Source organism: Podarcis raffonei, chromosome 14, assembly GCF_027172205.1.
Source record: "Podarcis raffonei isolate rPodRaf1 chromosome 14, rPodRaf1.pri, whole genome shotgun sequence".
Taxonomy (NCBI): Eukaryota; Metazoa; Chordata; class Lepidosauria; order Squamata; family Lacertidae; genus Podarcis; species Podarcis raffonei.
The window spans coordinates 39725821-39751065 of record NC_070615.1 but is presented as its reverse complement, the minus strand read 5'-3'; the positions used below and the strand labels follow the sequence as shown (position 1 = coordinate 39751065).

Below are 25245 nucleotides of genomic sequence, written 5' to 3'. Positions count from 1 at the left end.
ATTAAAGCGGGAAGCTGCCCGTCGCAAGCCGCCGTCTCCTCCTCCCAGCTTCTCTCTCCATCTGAAAGAGAAGCTCCTCTATCCTTACCAGGGGAAGGCAGCCATCTTGTCTCCCGTCACCTGACTCGCCGCCCCATCCCCCGCCCGCTGCCCCTCAGGCCTCTCGGCGCTTCCTCTGCTGAAGCGCAAGCGGCCATGATTGAGAAGGGCAAGTGCCAGGACAGCCTCCAGGACGCGCAGAATCGTTTCGTTTCGTCGTTGCATTTCAGTGCACCGTTTTAGTAGGTGTTCTGTGTTTTTCATCTTGTCTTTTTATGCTGTGGACTGCTCTGAGATTTGCAGGTGATATAATAATAATTCATTAAATTTGTATATTATTATTATTTATTATTACATTTGGTTGCCGGTCGCTTTGGGTTGCCTTGAGCAAGAGAAAGCGACTAACAAATTTAATAAAGCAGGATGATGATGATGATGACAAAAAGCGGCATAGATAGTTCTTCCTCTGCCTATTTCATCCACCCATGACACCCCTGTGAGGTAGGTCTCTCACCTTTTTACCTGCAGGTAGGTAGCCGTGTTGGTCTGCCGTAGTCGAAACAAAATAAAAAAAAATCCTTCCAGTAGCACCTTAGAGACCAACTAAGTTTGTTATTGGTTATGAGCTTTCGTGTGCATGCACACTTCTACTGGAAGGATTTTTAAAATTTTGTTCCCACCTTTTAACCTGCGAAAGTAGGAAGGTCCGATTCAGTTGGCATCACAGGTCTCCTATTTGTGAGGTGGGAAGTTTCCTTCCTTTCATATTCAGGATTTCCCCCCCATATTTTATTTATTTGCTTTTCTGATAACATTCCACATCAACAAAGCATCAAACAAAAACGAGACAACAAAGAAAAATCCTTTCAAAGATTTTGAATAATCATCAAAAGATCAAAAAACATTTATTGACTTCCTAGCCTCTTTTTCCGTGGTTCCTTTTAACCCCTCTTTTCCTCATGTTTTCTTAGTTCACCCTGTCCGTTGCAACCACTTTTATATACTACTGGCATACATGGTCCTAGGTGAGCTTCATGGCCCAGTGGGGATTTGTACTCTGGTCTCTCAAGTCCTCCTGGTCCAGGACTCTAACCACTACACCACTCTTCCCCCCTCCATTTTTCATCTCTTCAGCTGTCAGCCTCAACAGACATTTTCCACCAGGCGGGTCACTTTTGGCTCCAAGCAAGATTCCATCACATTCCATTCCCTGCTGTCCCAACCTTCTCCATCTCCAGGCAGGGAAGAATTGCCCTTTAAATACTATTATTTATTAACATTATTATTGTTAAAATTATCATATATACCGCCCTTCATCTGAATGTCTAGTGGCAGTTTTTACAGGATAAACATACAAAATACATAACGTAACAACCGCAAACAATAACAACCCACCCACCCCAGACATGTTATGCTGTGAACTTGTTTGAATGCTATAAATGTTTTCCCCTTTCTTCTGAGAGGAGCGCTTGGAATCCCTCCATGAGATGTGCCATAGCAAAAAAAAGGGGGGCTTCATGCACACAAAGAAACAGATGTACCTCAATGTCTGTGGAGTCTCTGTGTGCATAAAAACCCCTATAAAAAGTACCCTTTTCCTGGGTTAGACCAAAGGCCCACCTAGTCCAGTGGCCAACCAGCAGGTGGCTTCAGTGGTAGACTGCCTCTTGGGCCAGGGTATTGTTTAGGAGTGGGGTTGTTGTTATGTTTTATTGCTGGCTTTACAAAGTTTAAAATACTGGAATAATTTCTGAATTTCAGATATTAATTCTTCATGTCCAATAGAATAATAATAATAATAATTTTTTATTTGTACCCCGCCCTCCCCAGCCAAGGCTGAGCTCAGAGCGGCTTACAAGCAATAATAAAAACAAGATGAATGATTACAACTTTAAAACAAAAATAAAATACAACATTAAAATAATGGAACATTAAAATATTAAAATGTAGCCTCATTGCAGGAGGAGAAGGAAAAGAAAAAAGAAAGAGAGGGAGGGAGGGAATCAAATTGGCTCCAAGCCAAAGGCCAGGCGGAACAACTCTGTCTTACAGGCCCTGCTGAAAGAAATCAGATCCTGTAGGGCCCTGGTCTCATGAGGCAGAGCATTACACCAGGCCAGAGGCAGTGTTGAAAAGGCCCTGGCTCTGATTGAGGCTAATCTAACTTCCTTAGGGCCCGGGACCACTAGGGTGTTGTTATTTATGGACCTTGAGGCTCTCCGTGGGGCATACCAGGAGAGGCGGTCCCGTAGGTACGAGGGTCCTAGGCCGTGAAGGGCTTTAAAGGTCAAAAGCAGCACCTTAAATCTGACCCTGTACTCCACCGGGAGCCAGTGCAGCTTGAAAAGCACTGGGTGAATATGCTCCCATGGCAAAGACCCCGTGAGGAGCCTCGCTGCAGCATTCTGTACCCGCTGGAGTTTCTGGGACAGCTTCAAGGGCAGCCCCGCGTAGAGCGAATTACAGTAGTCAAGCCTGGAGATGACCGTTGCATGGATCACTGTGGCCAGGTCGGGGCGGGAAAGGTAAGGGACCAACTGCTTGAAAGAAGAGAAGAGAAACAACAACAATGAATGCCATATTTTGTCATTTGAAGTATTCATACTAAGTTGGTGAACTTTCTGCTACTTAATCTGTAGCTTGGGGACAGGGGAAATGCCCGATAACTTAGACTGTTTTTCTTTTAAAAAAAGAAATTTGAGTTAAGAAAACACATACACTTTAAAGATAAAAAAAAGTTTTATTGTGCAATATGCTTAAGGGGAAAAAAAGCAAAACGGGTGAAAAGGAAAAGTACAAAAATACATTTTATAATATTGCATTCCACTCAAAATAAAAAAGTGAACTGAAAATTAATATAATAAATAAATATAAAATATATCAAATTACAAAAGCGATCCTGGCACTTGTAAATAGAAGGCCGAATGACAGTTGAAACATTTACATTTTAGTTGACTTTAAAATAAAAAATAAAAAAAATAAAAAGTGTACTTAGGATATCTGAATAAAGTAACAATTCGTCTGTACTTTTTATGTTAAAACTTGCTTCTATTTACAGAATTTTTACTTCTGAATTAACACCACAGCACACAACGAACAAGCTCTAGCAAAAAAAAATATTTAGCACTGGCATATCTATTAAACGGTAGTGTATTTCTAATCTACAAGGCAACATCTGCAATTCTTAAAATTCATTTAGCTTGTCAAGTCTTATGCTATTCTCCCCCCCCCTTAAAAAACATTCAAGTCATGCAAAAGCTTTATGAGCCAAAAGTAAGCTCTAAGAACTACTTAGGAATCTAATAAACTAAGTGTTTGCATTGCGCTGCGTAAATTAACCAAAAGGAACCTTTTAACAGCTAGCCTGCAAGAGACAAGGCTATGCTTGGAGGACTGCTGAACAGTTGGCTACACCACCACCACATCCTTTTGAATCAAAATTGTTGCCTCTCCAACAAGATCAGTTTAAAATACTGCATGATATAGAAGAGCATTAGAAGATACAGCTAATGAATAGGTTTACACCCATCCCCATATGAATAAATAGATGTGTGTATGCAAAGTCACCCCCCATTGTTAATTTAATCCTTTTTCAATTTATGTTGAATAATATTTTGAGCCAGAACTGTAGTGCCAGATCTGAAGCGCTGAATATTTAACATAATATTAATACCAATTCAATATCATATAATTAAGTTTAATAGTTCTCTGTGCACTGGATAAGCTACAGCACAATTATCTAATGCCAGTTGGCAGATTAGATCTATACATTTCTCAACATGACTGCATTTGATTCGACATTTCATAGCCACACCAAGATCTAAGTAATTCATCTCGTGTCTAAAACAGCAAGTACAAATAACTTACATAAATATGTCCCTTTTTCAGACATGGCTTTGGTAGTGTAAGAATTTCACTTTCTGGGAATCCAGCTGGATTTAAGGCCAAAGCCAAGTTGCAAAATTCACGCATTATTCTTACAAATATTTCTTATTCCTCAGTAACAGCAAGAGTAGAATTTCTTGGAGGATTAGCCCTCAGAAACCAAAAGGAATTTGCTACAATCCTGTCCCCCAAATGGGAGGAAAGAGTATCCTTTTCTTCATTAAAAAAATCCAAAACCTTTCATTTAGAGAAATATATATATATACAAAAGACAAATGTGTAGTAGCAAAAGAAGCCTCCTAAATAATTGTTGTTACTATATTTTATATACACTTTTGTCCTCTTCGTATTTAGGGAGGGAAACTGGCAATTCAAAGCTTTGATTTGGTGAGATGGGGGTGCTGACTGCACATTCAAATTTGCCTACTACAAAAATCAAATTTACCATGGCAGGTGAAAGCGGCCACCTGTATTTATGCTGCGAAGCTAACAGCGCCAACCACCAGAAATGCTTGACACTTCTTGCTGCAATGAAAGGCCAAAATTTGCCTCGCTGACTTTCAGTGGGGCCAAAGTGGCTTAGACTTGAGGCAAGGCTATGCATGGTTAAAAGCATGGCAGCTGCCAAAGACAATCAACACAGCTGAAGCTGAATGTTTAATTAAATATACAGAATGATATAGACAACTGTTAATGCAGAATGTACAAACTGCCATTTTGAGTTCATTTGCTGCCCTATAAAGAGTGCAGCACAGGTTCAAGTTTGCAAAAATGTTCTCCTAAGAATCACCACATACATATTTTCCTGAGGATGCACAATGTAGATCACAGTTTCGAGTAGAAGTTAATGGATACATGAGAGGGTTGAAACATGCAGGATAAATGCTTCTTCAAGTTTGTTGGGCTGTCCAGTTCCCTTTTCATTCTGGCGACTATCTCTGAGAAATCTTGTATTCCAAATTGTGTCCTTGTTGATTCAAAGCATCATGTGTGACAGCAGGAAGACCGGAACCAGTGGAGAACAATTACAGACAGATCAGCCACTTAGCCAAGAGAATGCTGCCTTCTTAAGTTGTCACAACATTTGGCTTCTTTCTTTGGGTTTTTCCGGCATATACTCCTAAAAGCAAAGGGGAAAGAACATTTTTTTAACTGAAGTGTTACTTATTTAAAATGCCTACTGCGTGTTATAAGCAAGCAGTAATAATGCCGACGCAGATGAACTATCCCTTTATAAATCTGCATTTCAAAACTGTAATTGTATAAACACCTTCAAAAAGTTATGTGAAAACTAACCACGCTGTGCATAAATGCATGGCAAAAAAATAGTTATCAACACCGAAGAGCCATTTTTCAGTTTCTTCTGTTGTCAGTTGTATGTAGCAGCTGCTTCAGCGCTCAATAATTGAACTTCAAGGAAGCAGGACAGGTCCACACCAAGGCCTTATTAGATGGAACAGGCAACGGCCTTCTATATCCATAGTACAGTCGTACCTTGGAAGTTGAACAGAATCCATTCCAGAAGTCCATTCGACTTCCAAAACGTTTGAAAACCAAATCGAGGCTTTTGATTGGCTGCAGGAAGCTCCTGCAGCCAACCAGAAGCCACGGATGCCCTGCTGGATGTTCGGGTTCCAAAAGAACGTTCGCAAAGTGGAACAATCACTTCCAGGTTTGTGGTGTTCAGGAGCCATAACATCTGAGTTGCAGGGTGTTCAAGATCCAAGGTGCGTCTGTATAGGAAATCCACGCCTTCACATTAAGTGCAGAAAACACACCTGATAAGAGCCATAAAAAGTATCCAAATCCAGAAATATTCCTTTGTGGAAATTCTAACTGCACAGTCTTGAAATAGCAGGAAGCTGAGGCAACAGCAGATGGATCAAAACATTGGAAGCGCACATTGAGTAAAAAGAGAGGATGAGTTAGTGATCTGTGTGAAATTCTTCAAAAAAACCCCATGACCTTCTTTGGCGGAAGTGTCACACATGCTACATCCTAGAAAACAAAGCTCACTAAGAAAAACTGACTTCTGCTTCACTTGGAACACCAGCATTCTTGTGCTGGGCAGGGACGAGTTTGCCCCATCCTTCAGTTTGGAAGAAGAGACTAGAGTTGGTCTCTCCCAGGGGAGGAGTTATTTGCCCACTTGGGCTTGGATGCTCAATCAGGCAGGGTGAACTGGATGATTGGCTGCTTGTATGGTTGTTTGGGCCTTGATTCAGCTATTTTGGTCTTTGGTGTGGACATTCCCCCCCCCCTCAACATTTAATCCTCACAACAAGCCTCTGAGGCAGGTTCGGCTCTGAGAGGCAGTGACTGGCCCAAGATTACCCAGTGAACTTCCAAGTTCAGGTGGGGGCTTGAAATGATCCTAATATACCCACAGGTTTGGATCATTTGTGCATGTTAAGCCTACACAGAGGTGCCCCGCAAGACGAACGCCTCGCAAGACGGAAAACCCGCTAGACGAAAGGGTTTTCCGTTTTGGAGGCGCTTCGCAAAATGAATTTCCCTATGGGCTTGCTTCACAAGAAGAAAGCCCATAGGGAAATCCCCGGGGACCTCTTTTAAATGGTGGCCATCGGGAGCAAAGACTTTCGCCCACCGCCGGCCTTCACAAGAGGTCCTGGACCTCTTCTGAAGGCCGGCGGGGGGCAAAAGTCTTTGCTCCCCCCCGCCTGCCTTCCCGGGACAGCGGAGACTTCTCCGCTGTCCCGGGGCGATCTTAAAATGATCGCTGCCGCCCGCCAGCATTTTCAGATCGCCCCGGACAGCGGAGAAGTCTCCGTTGTCCCGGGTGCTTTTAAAATGCTGGCGGGCGGCAGCGAAGCCTTCGCTCCCGCCCGCCAGCATTTTCAGATCGCCCCGGGACAACGGAGACTTCTCCGCTGTCCCGGGGTGATCTGAATATGCTGGCGGGCGGGAGCGAAGGCTTCGCTGCCGCCCGCCAACATTTTAAAAGCCCCCGGGACAACGGAGACTTCTCCGCTGTCCCGGGGTGATCTGAAAATGCTGGCGGGCGGGAGCGAAGGCTTAGCTGTCGCCCGCCAGCATTTTAAAAGCCCCCGGGACAACGGAGAAGTCTCCGCTGTCCTGGGGGCTTTTAAAATGCTGGCAGTCGGAAGGAAAGCCCTCCTGTCCCCGGAGCTTGCGGGGTGGGAGGTGGGGAGAAGGGCTTTTCTTCCCACCGCCAGCCTTCAGAACAGCCTTCTGAAGGCTGGCGGTGGGAAGAAAAGCCCTTGTCCACCCCCCCCCCAGCCTTCAGAAGAGGTCGGGGGACAGACTGTCCCCGGACCTGGTCTGAAGGCGGTTTCCATAGGAACGCATTGATTGATTTTCAATGCATTCCTATGGGAAACCGTGCTTCGCAAGACGAAAAACTCGCAAGAAGAAAAAAACTTGCGGAACGAATTAATTTCGTCTTGCGAGGCACTACTGTAGGTCTAATTTTCAGAAACAGTGCTTGAAGATGATGATCAGCTTTCAACTACGGAAGTGGAAAAGAAATGCACGTGAGAAATAAAATAATTATTATTGCACGATTAAAAGATCTAAAAACAAACGATGGAGAGCTACGTGCAATGCTCCAAGTGGAGGAAATGACAGTAGCATATGGTGCAATTCAGTGATCTTGGGCTTTTCTACCACTAAGGAATGCTTTCTATACCTATCTGTTTGCCACAGGACCAGCATTGGACAAAGCACTAAATCAGTGGCATTTATCAAGTGTTAAATTCAAATGCTCAGAGGGCACAACGCCAGCCCATGTCCTTTGCTACCTCTCTCCCATCCAAGGAGGCAGGAGCCTCAGGACGGGGGAGAGGAAGGAATGGGTGGCACAGGTGGCAACAGGTGGGCCTCTTCTGTTATTGGCAGAGTCCTCGTCCATTTCTGGGCCCGATACACCATTATTCAAATGCACAGCTGCTTACTATAGCGTTTGGGAACTGTGACAAGCTGGTTTGATTTACTGCCGGTCTTTGTATCCCTGCTTCCATTGGTGCCAATTATTGCTTAAGGAAGAGCTAACCTGAGAACCTTCAACTAAGGGAGTATATAAACAGCTGAAATAAGTAAAATTCACATTTTAAGAGGATGAATACCTGAAGCAAGGTATTCATGGCACAACTGTGAAAACAAAATAAGCCAGCCGCAATGGAAAAAGCGGGAGGATTCTTTCTGCATTATTTTACCCTCCTTTTTTGCAGATAGAAATTGACCTCTTTAAACTCTTCAGTCCAAAGGATCTCAAAAACAATAGGCATGCACAGCATTATTAGTAGAATATATGGTAAAACAATACTTTTTACTCACCATATTTTTTATATAAACACACACACACACATATATATAAATATACATGTGTATATTTATGGAACAATATATATTTACATATGGAGCAATCATGCACAATAATATAAGTGAGGAGTGTACGTGTGTTTCAGCCAGGAAGTTTATTTATTTTAAAGCACAATAGTATTCAGGCACCCCAAGAGTATTAATTGCAGGTTATCTATGCAAAACAGGAATACATACCATTAAAAAAATTAGGAATGCTCTGTATCTGAAGCTTTTCCAAGTGTGATTATGCTGGAGTGTGCAAGTGGACTAAAATGAATCTATTCTATTCATGCAGTTGGATGATCACAACTATGCTTTGCATTAATTTCAGTCAGGGTTAGTATAGCAGAGCTAGAGCATAGCTGGTGCAGCAACTGCAGAAACGTATGCTACTTAAGCCTCTTTATATGAACAACTTACTCTTTTCCTTGTTAAATAAGATCCAAGCACACTTTTTTTTTACACACCTGAAAGGGCCTTGTTAGACACTCTGCTCTCTGAGGGCTTCTTTCTATTTTGCTCAGCCCCCTTCACTGAGGTCTTAGGGGTTCTGATTGAATATAAAAGGAGTTAATAAGTCACTTGCATCCAAGCTAAAATGCTGTTTCGAAAAACAACAACAATAATCAAAAATCTTTCTTTGCCAGAGTGTTCCACAACAATACAATAAATAACCCCAACCAGTTGATTCACGTGTTTATTCCCGACTATGGTTCTCTATCTATAGATTTATTGCGGCCATTGGCCCATATCGAAAACAATACATCAAAATTTATCCATAAACAATACAATTTAAACAGTTCCAAGTTAAAACACCCATATAAAACCAATTTTACTTCAGTTAAGTAAACACTACACACAATAAGCTCCCTCTATGTAAACCGCAATTCAAATCCATCGGATTTTGGGGGGTATGCGTCTTAGTTCTGGCACTTATTGATGGTTCTTAAGTTTAGCTAAGCTGTCAGAGTCATACAGTGATCCATTTCTCCTCTTTTGAAATAAAACATTAATCAGGTATCTAGCGACTGCAAGGGATCTACTTGTATCTTCGTCGTTTAATAAGTATATTATTTGGGCTTCCTGAGGTCCGTCAGCAATTCTCGATAAATATGGGGCCAGAAACTTGGACCGTGAGGCCGAATGTAATGGACAACAGAAGATTATATGATATAACGATTCTATAGATCCACTTTTACAGTCACAGAGGAGTGAGATCTGTCCGTTGGAGAGTCTGTTACCCAACACGTTTGAAGGGAAAACATTGAATCTAGCCTTTATAAAGGCATACCTGTGCGTCACCACAGATAAGGTAGTTAAATAAGATGGAAGTTTCGTTGGTGGTATTAAGCCAAGGTTTATCGGCGAACAGGTGCCACCACCTGTCGCAATATTAAATTGTAAATCCATCTCCTCTAATTTGTGAGTTATAATTCTCTTGGCAGAAATTAAATCCAATTTTAATAGTTCAGATGGAGACCTGTCGGGTGTTCAGGTTCCAAAGAACGTTTGCAAACCAGAACACTCACTTCCAGGTTTGCGGCATTCGGGAGCCAAAACGTCTGAGTACCAAGGCTTTCGGGATCCAAGGTATGACTGTACAACTTATTCAGGAAGAAGTGTTCTGCTATTACTCTAATTCCATCTAGTCCAATAAAATAGGCACCATCTAACCCATTTGGGGACTGTATCCATTTTTCTTTCAGGCAAACAAAAGCAATACTCCTCAGAGTGGATTTTAGCCTGGATCCTTCCCCCGCAATATGTACTACGTCTCCATTATATTATTATTATTATTATTAATAATAACAATAACAATAATAATAATAATAATAATAATAATAATAATAATAATAATAATAATAATAATATTTTTAAATACTCTTTCATCCTTGAAAAATACACATCACACATGGCTTTTGTAAACCCAAGTCATCTTCTCCAGACACACATTGAGCTGTAGCCAGACGATGGTTAGGTACTATTTGAGAAACAAGTGCAAAAGTGCAGAAAACAATTCTTTATTGTTGCTTTTTAATTGTTAAATCTTTTCGGTGTGTTTCACAGAAAGTGACTCGTAATTGCAATAAACAAAAAAATAAAATGCATTTCAGCTACAGAAAGTAAGTGTGCTCTTACCCTTGTCTGTAAAGGAGTCTTTGAACAGGAGCATTTTGACCCTGGTTTGGCTGAAGAACTCTGTAAAGGAAGAGTTATCATTAGAATCTTACAATCAGACAAACTATAGTCCTAGAGAGCAGCAAAAGTCATAGGGACAAAAATAAAGTAACCATTATATACTGCACAGGGGAAAAGATTTTTAAAAATACTATTTTTACAAACCTGTTTTCTGGCGTCTTTTGTTTCAAAATTGTTTTTTTATTTGGCATTCCCATTTCAGAAGGCCTACAGAAAAATAAAATACACAGATATATGCAAAAGAGCTACTGGGATGGTGGGATGGAAATCAAGTAAATATTTGGTTTTATTTCCCACAGCTACCTAAACAAGGAAAGTCAGAAATGTGAATGCTCTACCAAAGAAGAGGGAAACCTACAGCCTGCAAGCCTATGAGGCCTCTTCCTTTGGCTCTACAGCCACTGTCCCCCTTGTGTGGGGCAAGGAAGGATGGGGCTTGGGTGAAAGGGGCTTTGCAGTCCCTGCCCATTGCTAGAGTGCCTGCAAAGCCTCTTGCACAGCACTTTCCAAGAGCCTGACTTCCCAAGCGCTGATTGCCAGGTGTTTGTGAAGCACTGCGCTTTGAAAGGTGTTCATCCCTCACCTGGCAAAATCGGCCTATGCGGGTGGGGACATAAATAGCTGGCCCACGGGCCAAGAAGGTTCCCCATCCCTTTTCTACAAGGGAGTACAATGGTACCTTGGGTTACATACGCTTCAGGTTACATATGCTTCAGGTTACAGACTCTGCTAACCCAGAAATAGTACCTCGGGTTAAGAACTTTGCTTCAGGATGAGAACAGAAATCATGCTCTGGCGGCGTGGCAGCAGCAGGAGGCCCCGTTAGCTAAAGTGGGACCTCAGGTTAAGAACAGTTTCAGGTTAAGAACGGACCTCCAGAACGAATTAAGTACTTAACCCGAGGTACCACTGTACAGTAATACCGAACACTGAACAGGAAGTTGCTCCAAGCATTTAGTGTATCAGCAATGATCCATGGTCTTGCTGGGATCAAGACACAATGCTGGTAACAACCTTAATCATAGTGAAGACTAACCAGGGTTGGAACTTATAACCATGATTTAAACCCTGTTTTGAGTGGGTTGCTCAAGAGACACACTGATTAGTCTTAGCCATGGTTAATTTTGGTGCTGAACTGATCCACCCTAGGCTAAGGGGGAAATTTGTGCCAGGGAGGAAAAATGTGTTCCAAGGATCACAGGGAAATGGCTGAGCATGGTTAGCAGAGAACATTCTCCGAATGCAGCCCAGTCACCTTGGAAGAAGAAAGCATATCCAATATGCTCACAGATGTTTTGCTACCAGTTCTCTAGATAACTTGCATGTAATTTGCTTCCTGATAGTCTCTTCCTCACTCTATTTCTTAATGTAGTGATCCAGAAGCCAGACAGTCTGGCTTCAATCCCTCTGCAGTAACTGACATCTAACCATGCTGCAGGGCAGAATGTATGGAAAGGGCAAAGGAAAGGGGCAAAGGACAAGGGGGGGGTGTAAGGTAGGAGAAAGATAAGGGCCTACTTTAAAGAGATGTGCAAATACCTGCAGCAACCCACTTGCTCAGCAGACCAGAATAAACTGGGGAAAAGCTAGAGGGGTGTGCAACTTGGCTACAACAACAAAAATCTAGATTCTTATTTATATGAACTATTTGGGAGATATCAGACCCACTAAAGAAAATGGATGTGAGTACAGTCGTACCTTGGTTCTCGAACGGAATCCGTTCTGGAAGTCCATTCGACATTCGAAAACCAAGGCATGGCTTCCGATTGGCTGCAGGAGCTTCCTGCACTCAATCGGAAGCCACATCAGATGTTCAGCTTCCAAAGAACGTTTGCAAACCGGAACACACACTTTTGGGTTTGTGGCGTTCAGGAGCCAAAACGTACCCATACCAAGGTGTTCTAGTACCAAGGTACAACTGTACCTTGGATCAATTTCAGTGTGTCTACTCTGAGCAGAACTTAGCTGGATGCACCCTGAAGAAAGAATCTGGCAAATGTTCTAACTATTTTATATGGAAGAACATCCTGAATTTATCCGTCAACAAGAGTTCCGATTCCTAAGTTTATGCCGATCATGATACATCACTAAAGAAGTATGAGGCAGGAAAATGTTAGAACAGAAACTTAACTTGTTTCCTTCCCTTTCACAAGAATCACAGACGACTTAACATGCAACAGGCTATTCTGCCCACACATCTAGCCATGCACATCTAAATACACCAGTATATGCTTCCTTTACCGTTTCCCCACATACTTCATATATTTCTTCCTGTCCAGAGACTTCTGTGTAGCTGTAGAAAGTGTTGCTCTCTCTCTTGGGCCCTTTGCTTTATCCTACGCAGGACAATTTTAGATATTAGTATTACTATTAATAAAACCTAGATTCAGACCAAAGCATAATCAGTACACATAATGTTCTAAAAGCTGCAGTACACATAATGGGACTTTATCCTGCATAAAGACACTTAAGATGGTGCTTGAGGTTTCCCCCCAGTTCCACACATTTTTAGTAATTGAATCTCCAAAAAAATCCAGTTCTTACATTCATATATTACTTTTTTATGCTTGCTTAATGTTCCCAGAGGATTTCAGGGGTCCGAACTGAATTTAAGACGGGTTCTGCCCTACATGGGATATAATCATTTATCTGTTGCTGGGAGACTTGGCTGTCCTTACAGGTTTCTCTCTCTAAATGCTTTTTGAATTTCTGCAAACTTGGGTTTTGGATTTTCCTCAGTGATGTAGATACTGCCCCCTTGTTTATTAGTGGCCCATTTCCCCTACAGCCTTGTTAGCAATGACCAGCTTAGCTTTGCTATTGGAGAGAATTGTTTCCCTATGTGTTTTTATTTATTTATCGCTTTTATTTGTTAAATTTCTATACTGCCCTTCATCTGATGATCACCAGGCGGTTTACAATATAAAAACTCAAAAATATATAACGTAGCAACAAACAAAAACAATACCCCCCAACACAGTTTAAAAGGCCATAAACTGTTTAATCAGCCAAAGGCAGTGTGAAGGGGTGGAAGCCTAGATCAGGAATGTTTGTGGCAGCCTAGAGAACAGTGGGAATATTACTGCCCCACTCACAGCTGTCCATGGAGGCGCAGGTTAACTCTGTGTCCAGGGCAGCTGTCTACCAGCTCCACCTGGTACGCAGGCTAAGACCCTACCTGCCCACGAACTGTCTTGCTAGAGTGGTGCATGCTCTAGTTATCTCACGCTTGGACTACTGCAACGCGCTCTACGTGGGGCTACCTTTGAAGGTGACCCGGAAACTGCAATTAATCCAGAATGCGGCAGCTAGACTGGTGACTGGGAGTGGCCGCCAGGACCACATAACACCGGTTCTGAGAGATCTGCATTGGCTCCCAGTTTCCGAGCACGATTCAAAGTGTTGGTGCTGACCTTTAAAGCCCTAAACGGCCTCGGTCCTGTATACCTGAAGGAGCGTCTCCACCCCCATCGTTCAGCCCGGACACTGAGATCCAGCGCCGAGGGCCTTCTTGTGGTTCCCTCATTGCGAGAAGTGAGGCTACAGGGAACCAGGCAGAGGGCCTTCTCGGTAGTGGCGCCCGCCCTGTGGAACGCCCTCCCATCAGATGTCAAAGAGATAAATAATTACTTGACATTCAGAAGACATCTTAAGGCAGCCCTGTTCAGGGAAGTTTTTAATATGTAACGCTGTAGTGTTTTTAACACTGATTGGGAGCCGCCCAGAGTGGCTGGGGAAACTCAGCCAGATGGGCGGGGTATAAATAATAAATTGTTGTTGTTGTTGTTGTTGTTGTTATGCCCCACGCAGGACCGTGAGCTTATGTCTCATCTAGGCTTCCACCCCTTCACACTGCCGGTGGGGGCGCACCTGATGGAATGATCCTCCCTAAATAAAATAAGTAAGTAAATAAAGGCTCTGCACTGAAAACTAGACCATGAGGACCAATGGTTCTCCTAAGCTTTCCAGCAATGGGAGAGCTGAGAGGTAGAGCTTGCCCCTTCTGTTCTGCTTTAACGTCAGGCCTCGTCTCCCTCAACTCTCATCAGAGTGCCTGAGTGGAAGAGATAGGAAGCAAGGCTCATTTCATCAGCTTTGCTGGAGCTGCAGCTCCATCGGGCACCTCCTGTCCCTGAATTATACCAGCTAGTTGATAAAGAAACACATCTGCTTAGAAATTGGTGCCGAGTTTTGATTTTCCTCTTCCCTCCTGTTCCCCTTTTCCTCATGTGTTGTACTTTTTTAGACTGTAATTTTTTTAAGACTGTATTTATTATTGTTTATCATTATCATTATTTAGACTGTAAGCATAAATAAAGGCTGTCTTGTTTTGGTTACATGTAAGCCTTTCTGGCTGAAGAGCAGGGTAAAAAAAATAAAAATTGGTTGAATAGTGTTTTATCAGATGTGTTGTTATTTGATGATTTGCCTGAGCTCCCTGGAAGAAGAGGGAAATAAAAAAGTATTTCTCATGCACACAACTGTTGACCAACCATTTTCACCTGAAAGCAACCAGTAATATGAGCAATTCAGGGTCACAAGAGGGGAAAAAATGTATTAGTGCAAAAACTAGTTAAACATATTCTTAAATTAAGCAGTGCTGCAACACACCAGTTGCCGGAGCATTTTTTCTTTGCGAACCTCTCGATCATGACTCAGGATACTCATTCTCTCAGACACTTCCATTTTGAAGAAGATATCATGAATGTCATACAAAGCAGCTCGCAACTGTGGGAGAGAAGAAACACCTATGAAATGCAATGGCAATGAAAGCCAGTGTGGTGTAACAGAGTTATACTGTGAGCTGGGAGACCAGGCTTTGAATTCCCACCCAGCCATGACACTCACTGGATAATCCTGGGCTAGTCACTGTCTCTCAGCCTACCTCACAGGGTTGTTGTGAAAATAAAATGGGGAGGGGAGAACCATCTGAGCTTGGGGGTTATATAAAATGTAATAAATAACTTAATCATAAAATAAAAGGCAAGTAAATATTTTAAAGTGTGCCATTTAGTTATTTCTGCGGAACAACTAGATCCCATACAGACAGGATCTCAAATAATAATAATAATAATAATAATAATAATAATAATAATAATAATAATTTATTTATACCCCGCCCATCTGGCTGGGCTTCCCCAGCCACTCTGGGCAGCTTCGAAAAGAATATTAAAATACTGTGATACATCAAACATTAAAAGCTTCCCTAAATGACTCAGGGTGTGTAGCATCTGGAGAAACTGAGACTAAGCACTGATACTAAGCTGAGCACAAGATGGAGAGACAATCTTGTGCCTTTCTTGAGAAGCCATTCAGGGCTAGAATATACAGAAGGGATGAGATAATTTGCCCAAAGGAAGAATTCTCTAAGTGTCAAAATATCTGTATCCCTACATCAGAGGTTTAGACATCTTCTCAAATCATGGTTGAAAGATGCTCAACTACGGTTTGGCATTATGTCAGAATTCACAAACCATTGTTTGCAGTAAGTCAATAAAACAAATTTAGTGAAACATGGTTTGAAGTGGTTTTTGCAAACCATGGTTTGCACTAGTCATGGTTTGTGGAGACATCTGAACCGACAAACTACATTTATGATCCAACACCTCTGGGAGCCACAGGAATGCCAAGCAGCTCCAAACCATGGATTGGCTCTTGCACGTTTGGAAGTTCAAACCACTGTTGGAGTTCTAAACTGTGTCTTGGCATGATGCATATGGAAGGGGGAAAAGGGAGAGGAGGCATTAATGCAGGAAACAGAAGAAAAAACCCTCAAAATGCACAAAATTGATTCATTAGGCCCAACAGGTTGTTAACACTTTGTAAAAGAGAACGGTGTTTTCTTTTATAATGCCCTAATGAAGAGTCTAATTGAAATTGAAACCCATTAGGCCCAATAAACCTCTTTTTCTTTTTTTGCACCAAGAGGCTTCAACTTCTACAGCCCCATGACGTATGCTGACCCAATGTAGAAGTCGACATTCAAATTCAATGTCTGACAGAGAAAAAGTAGTTACATGCAGTTCGCATTCCTTCTTCCTGCCTGAAAGGACACTTGGTTCTTATGGGTATCTGCCCTGGGACTGCAGAATCAAAGGGGAAGGACAATCTGGTATCAGCCAAAGGAAGAAAAGCCACCAATAGATAATGAAGTAAGAACACCAGCAAGGACAGGTGAGCAGGGCCAAACTGCTTCTAGCTCATCAGCAAGTTCTGGCCTTGAAGACCTGATCTCCCCCCACCCAGTTTCCTTGTGCCTCATTGCTTTTTCCTTGTAAACCAGATGGGCAGGGCCTGTCTTCTTATTCTTCAAGAAAAGGATGTGATCTGCCTTGGAAGACAATAACTATCTGAAAAGCAGGCCAAACATACAGTAAAATAATATAAATTTCACTAACATAAACTCATAAAGGTGTGCATTTCAGACTGTACATCACCTGAGCTGCAACTCTCTCCTGCAGGTTAGCATCTTGAGCTGAAACACTTCCTCTCTTTAACGGAGCTTCTGACTGGAAGTTTCTAATGAATTCCATTGTGTCCTAAGAAAAACCCACACATGTCTGGCTCAACAACGGGGGAAAAATTCATTTCCTATTGAATTAAAGAGCAAATCACCAGCAGATTGGGGGGAAGAGGTTACAGGGCTATGAGATGTAGGAGAAGATCTATTGCATCAGCTGAAATTACTCCACGCCAGGCTTAATGCACAGATGGAGGACCTTATGGCTCTCCAGATATCGTTGGCAATGCAACTACTATCATTTTTTATCACTGGTCACGCTGGCCGAGGCTGTTCAAGAACATCTGAGAGGTCACAGGTTCCCCATCCCTGGTTTAGTGAAATTGTTCTATTCAAGGCCTCCTGATCTTGTGCACACAGCTCTATATTCTGCAGCTTTTCTTTTTTTAACCGATACTAAATACATGGTCATACTATCGAAATCTGCACTTCACAAGTAAAACTACGATTTGTTTAAAAAGCTACTTTGATTGCCAGAGACTCTCGTTCTGGTGTTGTGTCATGGAGGGGGCAGCGGTCGAAAAACCTGCAGCCTTCCAGAAGTGGGGATTAAGACTCACAGAAGACTGGTGGGTAGTGTGTGTGTTGGTTGAGAACTGGAGAAGGAGCTGGGGGAGGAGAAAAGACAGGAGGGCTTGATGTGTGGGGTGGGGGATATAAAGAACAGCTGGGCAAAACAGAAGAGGGAAGCAGCAGCGGCTCAAGTTTCAGAAAGGAATCTCTAATTTGTAAAATGGCTGTTGCAGATAAAAAGAAAACCACATGCACAGTGTTGATTACACATAAGGGCGGACTGCAGATGGCTCCTTACTTTCACAGTTTGCCTAAGCTGCTTCAGCTTCTCTGTTTGCAAGAGCCTGCGAGTTAGAAATCCTTTTGCCAGAGCAGAGATCTTGTTCAATTTTCTTTTCATCTCAGGGCTGTATACCTTAAAGAGAAAGAGTAAGATGGTACCGTGTAATCAGGAGTTGATATGCTCCCGCCTGCCACACACACACATTTATGAATGGCAAGGAAGAAGAGAAGGTATTCTCCCTCTTGCGTAGCATCCAGGTTGAGCCAGGGGTCATCCAACAAGGCTGAATGTTGGATGATTCAGGATAGGAAGTGCTTATTCACAGAGTGCATTGTTAAAACTATGGAATTGGCTACAAGATGTAGTGAAGGCCACCAACTTGATTGGTATTAGATTAAATTGATGGAGGGTAAGGCCATCAATGGCTGCTGGAAGTGAAAGCTCTCTCTTGTCTCCAGAACTCAGGTGTCTCCAAATACCAGTTGCTTGGGAATGTGACTAGGGAGAGAGAATTTGTGCTTGTCCTGCTTGCAGCTTCTAGTAAGTATCTGACTGGCTACTGTGAACAGAATGTTGGACTAGACTGGCCTTCGTTCTGAGCCAGCATGACTCTTAAGTTCATTTTACATTTATCCGTTTTTGTAATTTGCACATTTATGAACATCGAAAGTGATTTAAGCCATGTACAATAACAGAAAATTTCAAGTGAGCTCAGTGAACTAAAAGCAATGAAACTATTTCTACAATTGTACACTTACTATTCCATAAAATGGCATTGCTTTTAACAAAATTAGAAGAGTGGAGTTCAAACACTGTCCAAGATTTATCACATTTTGTTGCTCTCTTTGCCAAATCTGGAGTCAAAAGGCTGGACTGAACTAACCTTTATTCAGAGTAGAGCTACTGAAAATAATAGATATAAATCAATCATGACCATTAACTTCAATGAGTCTACTCTGAGTAGGACTAACACTGGCTACAACCCATGGAGTCTGTATTTACATTTAACAGAAATGGCATATTGAAAGGGGTGGAGGAGGAGGAAGCAATTAACACTGACTTTAAAAAGTACATAGAATATTAGCAGAATTCAAATAAAATAGCTTTTTCATCAAAGCTTTATTATATACTCCTGTAAATAATGAGTTCCCCACCTGAGACCATCTCATTTTACTCCTGTTAATGGACCTGGTTGTTAAAACTGATTTTCCACTTGCTGGTGGTTCCCAAAGGTAGAATGGAGATTCAGCGGTCGAACCAGGCATAGTGGTATTGGCAAAACCTGCATTTAAAAAGTTTAAATCATGATTAAGCAAATGAATATCCAGAAGAAATGCCCATGTTTTTCATACTCATTCATTTTTGGGGTGGGGTGGGAGGAAGCAGGGAAGAGAAGGAAAGAATTACTTTTTGCTCCTAAAATCTCCATGTAGCCAGCACATAAAATTCCATTAAAAATTAAGGCTGATCTAAAGAGCACGTTCTTCATGGATTATTTAAAATCAGGTTGCATATGAAAATCAATACGCTTTCCATTTTTACCAGCACTCTCTGAGCTTGTGCTGTGGATGGTTTCCACTCGAGTCAGCACAGATTCCAACAAGCGAGTGTCACTGATCCTTCTCCATTCCAAATCCTTCCCACTGCCAATAGCAATTTGGGGAATGTCCGTTTCAGCAATTGCATTATTCTCCCCTTTAAGTCTCCATTCCTGTTCTTCTATCTCCTGAAGGGTGGAAAAAAATGGATGGTGTTACAACAACAAAAAATGGAAATGCCTCTATTAAAACCTTCACAAACAATACCCCAAATGGCCGCCAATCAGTTGGTCTGTCTACATGCAACGGTGACCCTACACTTGTGGAACCTCCTCCTCTGCACACTCTGCTTGGCTGCCTTCCTGGCAGCCTTTATGTAGACCCTAAAGTCTGTCTTAAAAAATCAACTATCAGGGGGCCGCATATGAAAGTGAGCACAGATGAAGCCCAACAGCAGGCACAGCCAGAAATGCAAATCTTCAAGGCTGCCGTCCAAAAGACTTTTCAATTGGCTATTCTATACTATTTGCAGTTTTAAAATATATCGTTCATTGTTATCAGGATCAGTGAGTGGGATTAAAAATGGACAGGGGGCCCTGTAGGTCCCAGAGTTAATTCCCCCCACAAAATGGGCAAATTTGGAAGGAGCCTACAAATAGCTTTTTGGCATCACAATAAGGAATCCATGGTATGATCAGGCAGAAAAAAGGAATGGCTGCTAGCCGTGTTCAAACTACAGGGTCCGTTTACCTCTGAATAGCAATTAATGGGTATTCAGAGCAGAGACCGTGCTGTTGTACTCAGGTCCTGCATCTTCAGTCTTAAGTGCTTCCTCACTTCTCCACCACCAAAATTTTAAGGATTCTAATAGGACCTCTTAGGGTGCACAAGAACTTGTCAAGTGCTCTATTTATTTTCATACCTAAACACACACACACCTTCTCAGATAAGCACAGTGCGGCTTACATACAGTATGTAGAGAGTCTTTCATCCTGGAATCTTAACTTCAGCACCACAAGCAGACAATATCCCAGCCCATGTGAGCTTCTGCTGCTGCAGACCCAACCCAACTCATCCCTTCCTTGTTCCTGACTGCCTGAAGTCTCTCCATTTGCTAATGCAAATGTGTTTGGCGGCAGACACACACTGAGTGTAGCGACTGCCTGCCTCCTGCTCATGGAACGATTCCCAACAGCTTTTATTGCCTTTTGGACACAACTCTGAAAGCATACATTAGTTATGCCACAGCCTCCTGGGAAGCCCTTTCCATCTCAGTATTAAAATAGCCCACCGACATGACCTGGTGTTTATTTTGCAGTGTTTTAATAATGGAGAGAATTGCTCTACCTGGAGGCTAATGCGCATGCTTAACTTTCGTTCGGAACCAAGATGAAGATGAGTTTTTTTCCCACCCAAACTGCTCTCAGTTTAGATTTGTGGCTACTTTGGATGCAGTACCAAGAGACAGAAACACCATCAGCTTGTACAGAACAGAGTCAAAGGTCTCCACTTAAGATATTTTATCTTGGCTGCTCACCTTCTGCAGCCTTTCTTGTTCTCTTTCTTGCTCAGCTATCAATAAGGAGAGTTGCTGAGCATGCTGTTCTTCAAGTCTCTTCCTCAGTTCTTCAAAGGCCAGCATTTTCTGCTTTAGAGCTTCCTCTCCTAGAAAGGGAAAACATACAGAGAGCGACTGTTAAGATTGATTGAAAAGGAAACCTGGCTTCTTGCATCACACAAAAGTGTCTTCGAAACCCTTTTTAGAACAAATTCTGACCATCCCCTCATGTGAGTTTGCCTTTTTCTACGGATCCTAGGCCTTTGTATGCTTCTATAATGAGAAATTTTATACATTAATAATGAGAAATGTTATACGTTAACAGCCTACACCAGGTTGTTTGTTCCCATCCTTTTATGGATGCTGCCTGTTTCTGCCAATATATTGTGATTAAGAGTCATACAGCAATCAGCATTTCCCCCACATTTCTACCCTTTTATGGGCCTAAGCCCCTTAGTACTCCTAAAATAATCAACATGGGACCAAATTCTTATTTATAGATTTTTAAATCATTGGAAAAACTGAGGTTTCAACGTTTATGACATAGCAAAAGAAAGCCCCCTTGCAATTGTTGAAGTGACTGTTAACTGGTTTCTCCTAAGGCTTTTCATTAAAAAAATAGTAATCCTGTAGGTATTAGAGATGGTCTGATTAAAGCCAGCTTTGGCTGCTCCGATTAGCTTTCAGAAAAATCCTCCCTGAAGTGTTTGTTGCTACTCAAAAGCTGCAATCCAAAACCTACTGACTTTGAAGTGAAGCCCAACTGAAACTTATGGGACTTGCTGTCACCTAACAGCTTTGGATCAAGGTGAAAAGCTTGCAAGTCTACAGACAGGCCAGGCATCAACACACTCACACAACTGCTAGAGTTCTAGAAGGGCCCCCCTAGTGCCAACACTTTCTCTAGGCACCCTGCCACACCAAGCAGCTATGAGCTGCCATTTTAAGTTTCTCGCAATGCCCTGGAGTGCCTGACATAGCATCCCTCCAGGGCCTTGTGTAAGAATTAAAATGGCAGCTTCTCAAATGTTTGATGCTACCACCAGGGAAACTTGCAGCTTGGGGGTGGGGCTGCCGACATTGGATGGGGTCCACCAGATAGCACTTTGCTGTGGGCCCTCTAACCCTGGAACTGCTCCTAACCTACAAACCCAAGTGGGCTGATAAAAAGTACCCTCTGGACAGATCTTAGTCAATCCAACCAAGGCTTGCTACAAAGTGCATTCTCTCACCAATGGCACTCCTTTCTGATGTTTCACTCTTGGCACCAGACACAGATCCCTCGGGACACCTTTGATCATGCAGCCGTCGCTCTCGTGCGCTGCTCTCTGCTGTCGCAACGAACGGCACGTTTTCCTTCTGCATGCTATCCGCATCCAGCTCAAGCCTACGTTTCACCTTTTCAATCCCGCTCTCTGAAGTCTGCTCATTTCCAGGAGAGAGATTTGGGGTATCCATCTGATGCCTATGCTGTGTTTGCATTAGTAAGGGAGATGGCTTTTCGACATCGTAAGATTTATTGAGTTCCGTGGGCACACCACATTTGGCTTTCTCCAACAGGCCGATTTGCTTGTCAACGTTGACATTTGTTGTATTTTGCGCTGTAATGGGACAACTGACCACATGAACTTCCTGTGGACTTGGATGTGACAGGCAAGTACCCGATGCCCTTGTTCTATCTAATACAGACTCTCCTTCTACTGTGGCACCGACCGAGAACCTTTTGTTCTCTCGTTGAGCAACAGAAACCTGGCACACTTGATTTTGTTTGCCAACCACCAATTCATCGCAGATGTCCGAAGAGCTCCTGTGAAAAGTGTGCATTTTGCCGGGGCAAGCAAGAGTAAAATCTGGAGTCAGTTTTGGCATAGGATCGGAAGCAATTTGCCGGTCACCAGCGTCTTGAGTGACCAAGTCCACAGCTCTTCCCTTTTCTTTAGGGCTTAATTCATACGCGTTTATTGGGTTGCTAATGACAATGTGCCCCATTGAAGAAGGCCTTGGGCGTCTTCTGTGCATTTTGGGGCTCACACTTGGCTCTGGACTGGGTAGTTTTGAGTAAGAACCTGTGAAGCTTCTGAGAATGCTACTGTCACGTTCAAAGAAAAAGGTGGTTTTGATGTCTTCATCTGAATCCGAATCCAAAACAGGAGGCGTGCCAGATCTCATTGGTATATCCACTTTAGAAAAACTGGGCGATGCTACCACACCCATACTACTTTTGGGGACTGAGGTACTTTGCAAAGAAGTATTGGATTTAGTCATATTTGATGTGACCATACAACTTCTGCCCATCAACTTGCCCCTCTCTTTCACTGAGTCACTCATTTTCACAGCATCATTTTCTTTGTCTGAATGGCTTTCACCACCACTTCTTTTTGAACTATTTCGCATGCTACGCCTGGTCTGTTCTCTCTGTATGTACTCTTTGGATTTTTTCAGGAGGTTCTGCAGACTCATGACGTAAGGATCTGGGCCTTCTGCATCAGGGGACACCGTCTCAATGCCTCCTTTCTTTACAGTATCGCTTGAAGACGAGAGGTTTATTGGATTGGAAAATAAACCTTTGGGGGAAGATGGGTTTTCAGAGGGGCTAGAGCAAATGTCCTTTGGTTTATGAGGGATAAACTCCTCAGTTACTCCAGGAGAGTTCCCATTTGCTGCAACGTGTAAGTCTGCTGGCTCAACCTCTGGTGCCGTTTCAGGTTCTGCAGGCTCACTAAGAACAACAGGACTTGGCAAAATGCTGTCTGGCTGCATTACAAAGCCATTCAACACTTTGGATTCTAAATCCAAAGGAAGGTTCTCTGTGTCAGGCTGATCCAAATCACTTTTAATGGACGATTGCTTCATCTGTAAGGAGGGAAAAGAATGATGTAGGCTGTTCAGATGTTAAAAGTTATATAAATACAAGTTACTAGAACAGGTACAAAAAATGTATGGAGCAGGCAGACAGGCCAGGATCCAAAACACATACACCCAATTCCACACACTCATAGGGGTTTTAATGTTTTTGGAACAGTTTAACCCATTCCACTCCAAAGAACAAAGCACATCAAACGGATTGTAGAACGAAATAGAATGTCAGAAGCAAGTTTTTAAGGCATTTGCGCCTGCTGGTAAAAGGAAAAGAATCTCACTGGTTACGTAGAAGACTTCTAAGCACATCTATAACAGCTCAGTGAATCTCAACAGTCAGATCAGCTGGCCTGCTCACTTAGCAAACAAAGGAATAAACAAATGAATAAATGCATTTGCATATCTAGATTCGGGTGCTAGGTGTACACATCTAGCTTTTATCTCCTAATTTTAGAGAGCCAATATGGTGTCATGGTTAGGGTCCTGGACTAGGTAGCAATTATGCCTTTGAATACCAGTTGCTGGGAATCACAAATGAGGAGAGTACTGTCACACACAGATCCTGCTTGTGGGATTCCCATGAGCATCTGGTTGGTTAATGTGATAACAGGATGCTGGACTGGATTGGCCTTTGACCTGATCCAGCAGGATTTATGTTCTTAAGTTGCCTCTTTTGTTATAACCTGTGTTAAACCAGTCAACTTAACCTGCTTCACACTTCGCAGTAAGGCAGATGTAAGCTCATTGGGAACATGCCAGCTCATGGAAAGGAGTTCAGACCTTTTCAGGTCAGCATGGAATGCTGACTAAGCCAAAGTTTGCTTAGAGTCATGCCCCAAACCAGGGTTGTGGTCAAGGTATCTCCTCCTTAAACACAACTGGTTTCTATAGGACAAATATTAGTTTTAGACTGTGGTTAAGGAAGAGAGACCTTAACCACAATCCTGGGTTTGGATGATGATGCTAAGTCAACCTTGGCTTAGCTGCCATGCTGCACTAAGCTAAAAAGCTGAGGAGTACATTTGGCTTTGAATGACAGGCCAACATGAGCATTGTGGTGAAACCTTCATGAAGCCAATTAGTTGGCTGGAAGCTGAGGAATGAAGTTTAAAAGGCTTGTATTAACTGCAGGGTGTTTAGAAGAAGGCTAACTGATTAGTATTTTATCCTCAACACATGCTCCTACCACATCTTTCAACTCCCAAGCTAGGTAATGGTTGCCATGCACCCAATAATAAACATAGCAAGAAAATGAATAGCTCATGTTTGGTCCCTATTATTACTTAACTGAACAAGTTCAACACAGGCTCCATTTAGCAAGTGAGCTAATTCAAGGGCTATAGAGTTTTGCTACAAGCCGAAACATTCTTTTATTGTGCCTGTCAAGGACTGTGAAAGATCTCATTCACAGCATCCAGCTAGTATAGCATTAGTTGCACAGCCTCTCTTGCATACAAGCCACAATAACCAGTCTTCAATATTTATAGTGTACTAAGAGCACAACCTG

General features: G+C 42.6%; 2 protein-coding genes across 5 annotated transcripts in view; both read right to left on the bottom strand.

Moving 5' to 3' along the window:
- VPS35L (VPS35 endosomal protein sorting factor like) overlaps nt 1-123 on the bottom strand; it is an 80867-nt gene extending 80744 nt beyond the window's left edge. Inside the window, exon 1 of the mRNA XM_053366096.1 lies at nt 89-123. Coding sequence (XP_053222071.1) covers nt 89-105 — 17 coding nt within the window. The 5' untranslated portion in view covers nt 106-123. The remainder of the gene's footprint in view (nt 1-88) is intronic.
- A 2636-nt stretch (nt 124-2759) lies between these two features.
- The window catches only part of CCP110 (centriolar coiled-coil protein 110), a 28343-nt gene continuing 5857 nt past the window's right edge, over nt 2760-25245 (bottom strand). The window contains exons 4-15 of one of the 4 annotated variants that reach the window (XM_053364469.1): nt 22112-23732; nt 20859-20986; nt 19326-19509; nt 18938-19065; nt 17799-17915; nt 16905-17006; nt 15079-15195; nt 12709-12803; nt 10612-10674; nt 10408-10467; nt 8736-8818; nt 2760-5044 (exon numbers count right to left, since the gene is read on the bottom strand). In XM_053364469.1, coding sequence (XP_053220444.1) covers nt 4992-5044; nt 8736-8818; nt 10408-10467; nt 10612-10674; nt 12709-12803; nt 15079-15195; nt 16905-17006; nt 17799-17915; nt 18938-19065; nt 19326-19509; nt 20859-20986; nt 22112-23732 — 2751 coding nt within the window. In that variant the 3' untranslated portion in view covers nt 2760-4991. The remainder of the gene's footprint in view (nt 5045-8735; nt 8819-10407; nt 10468-10611; nt 10675-12708; nt 12804-15078; nt 15196-16904; nt 17007-17798; nt 17916-18937; nt 19066-19325; nt 19510-20858; nt 20987-22111; nt 23733-25245) is intronic. The other 3 variants (XM_053364470.1, XM_053364471.1, XM_053364472.1) reach the window with 3 other exon arrangements.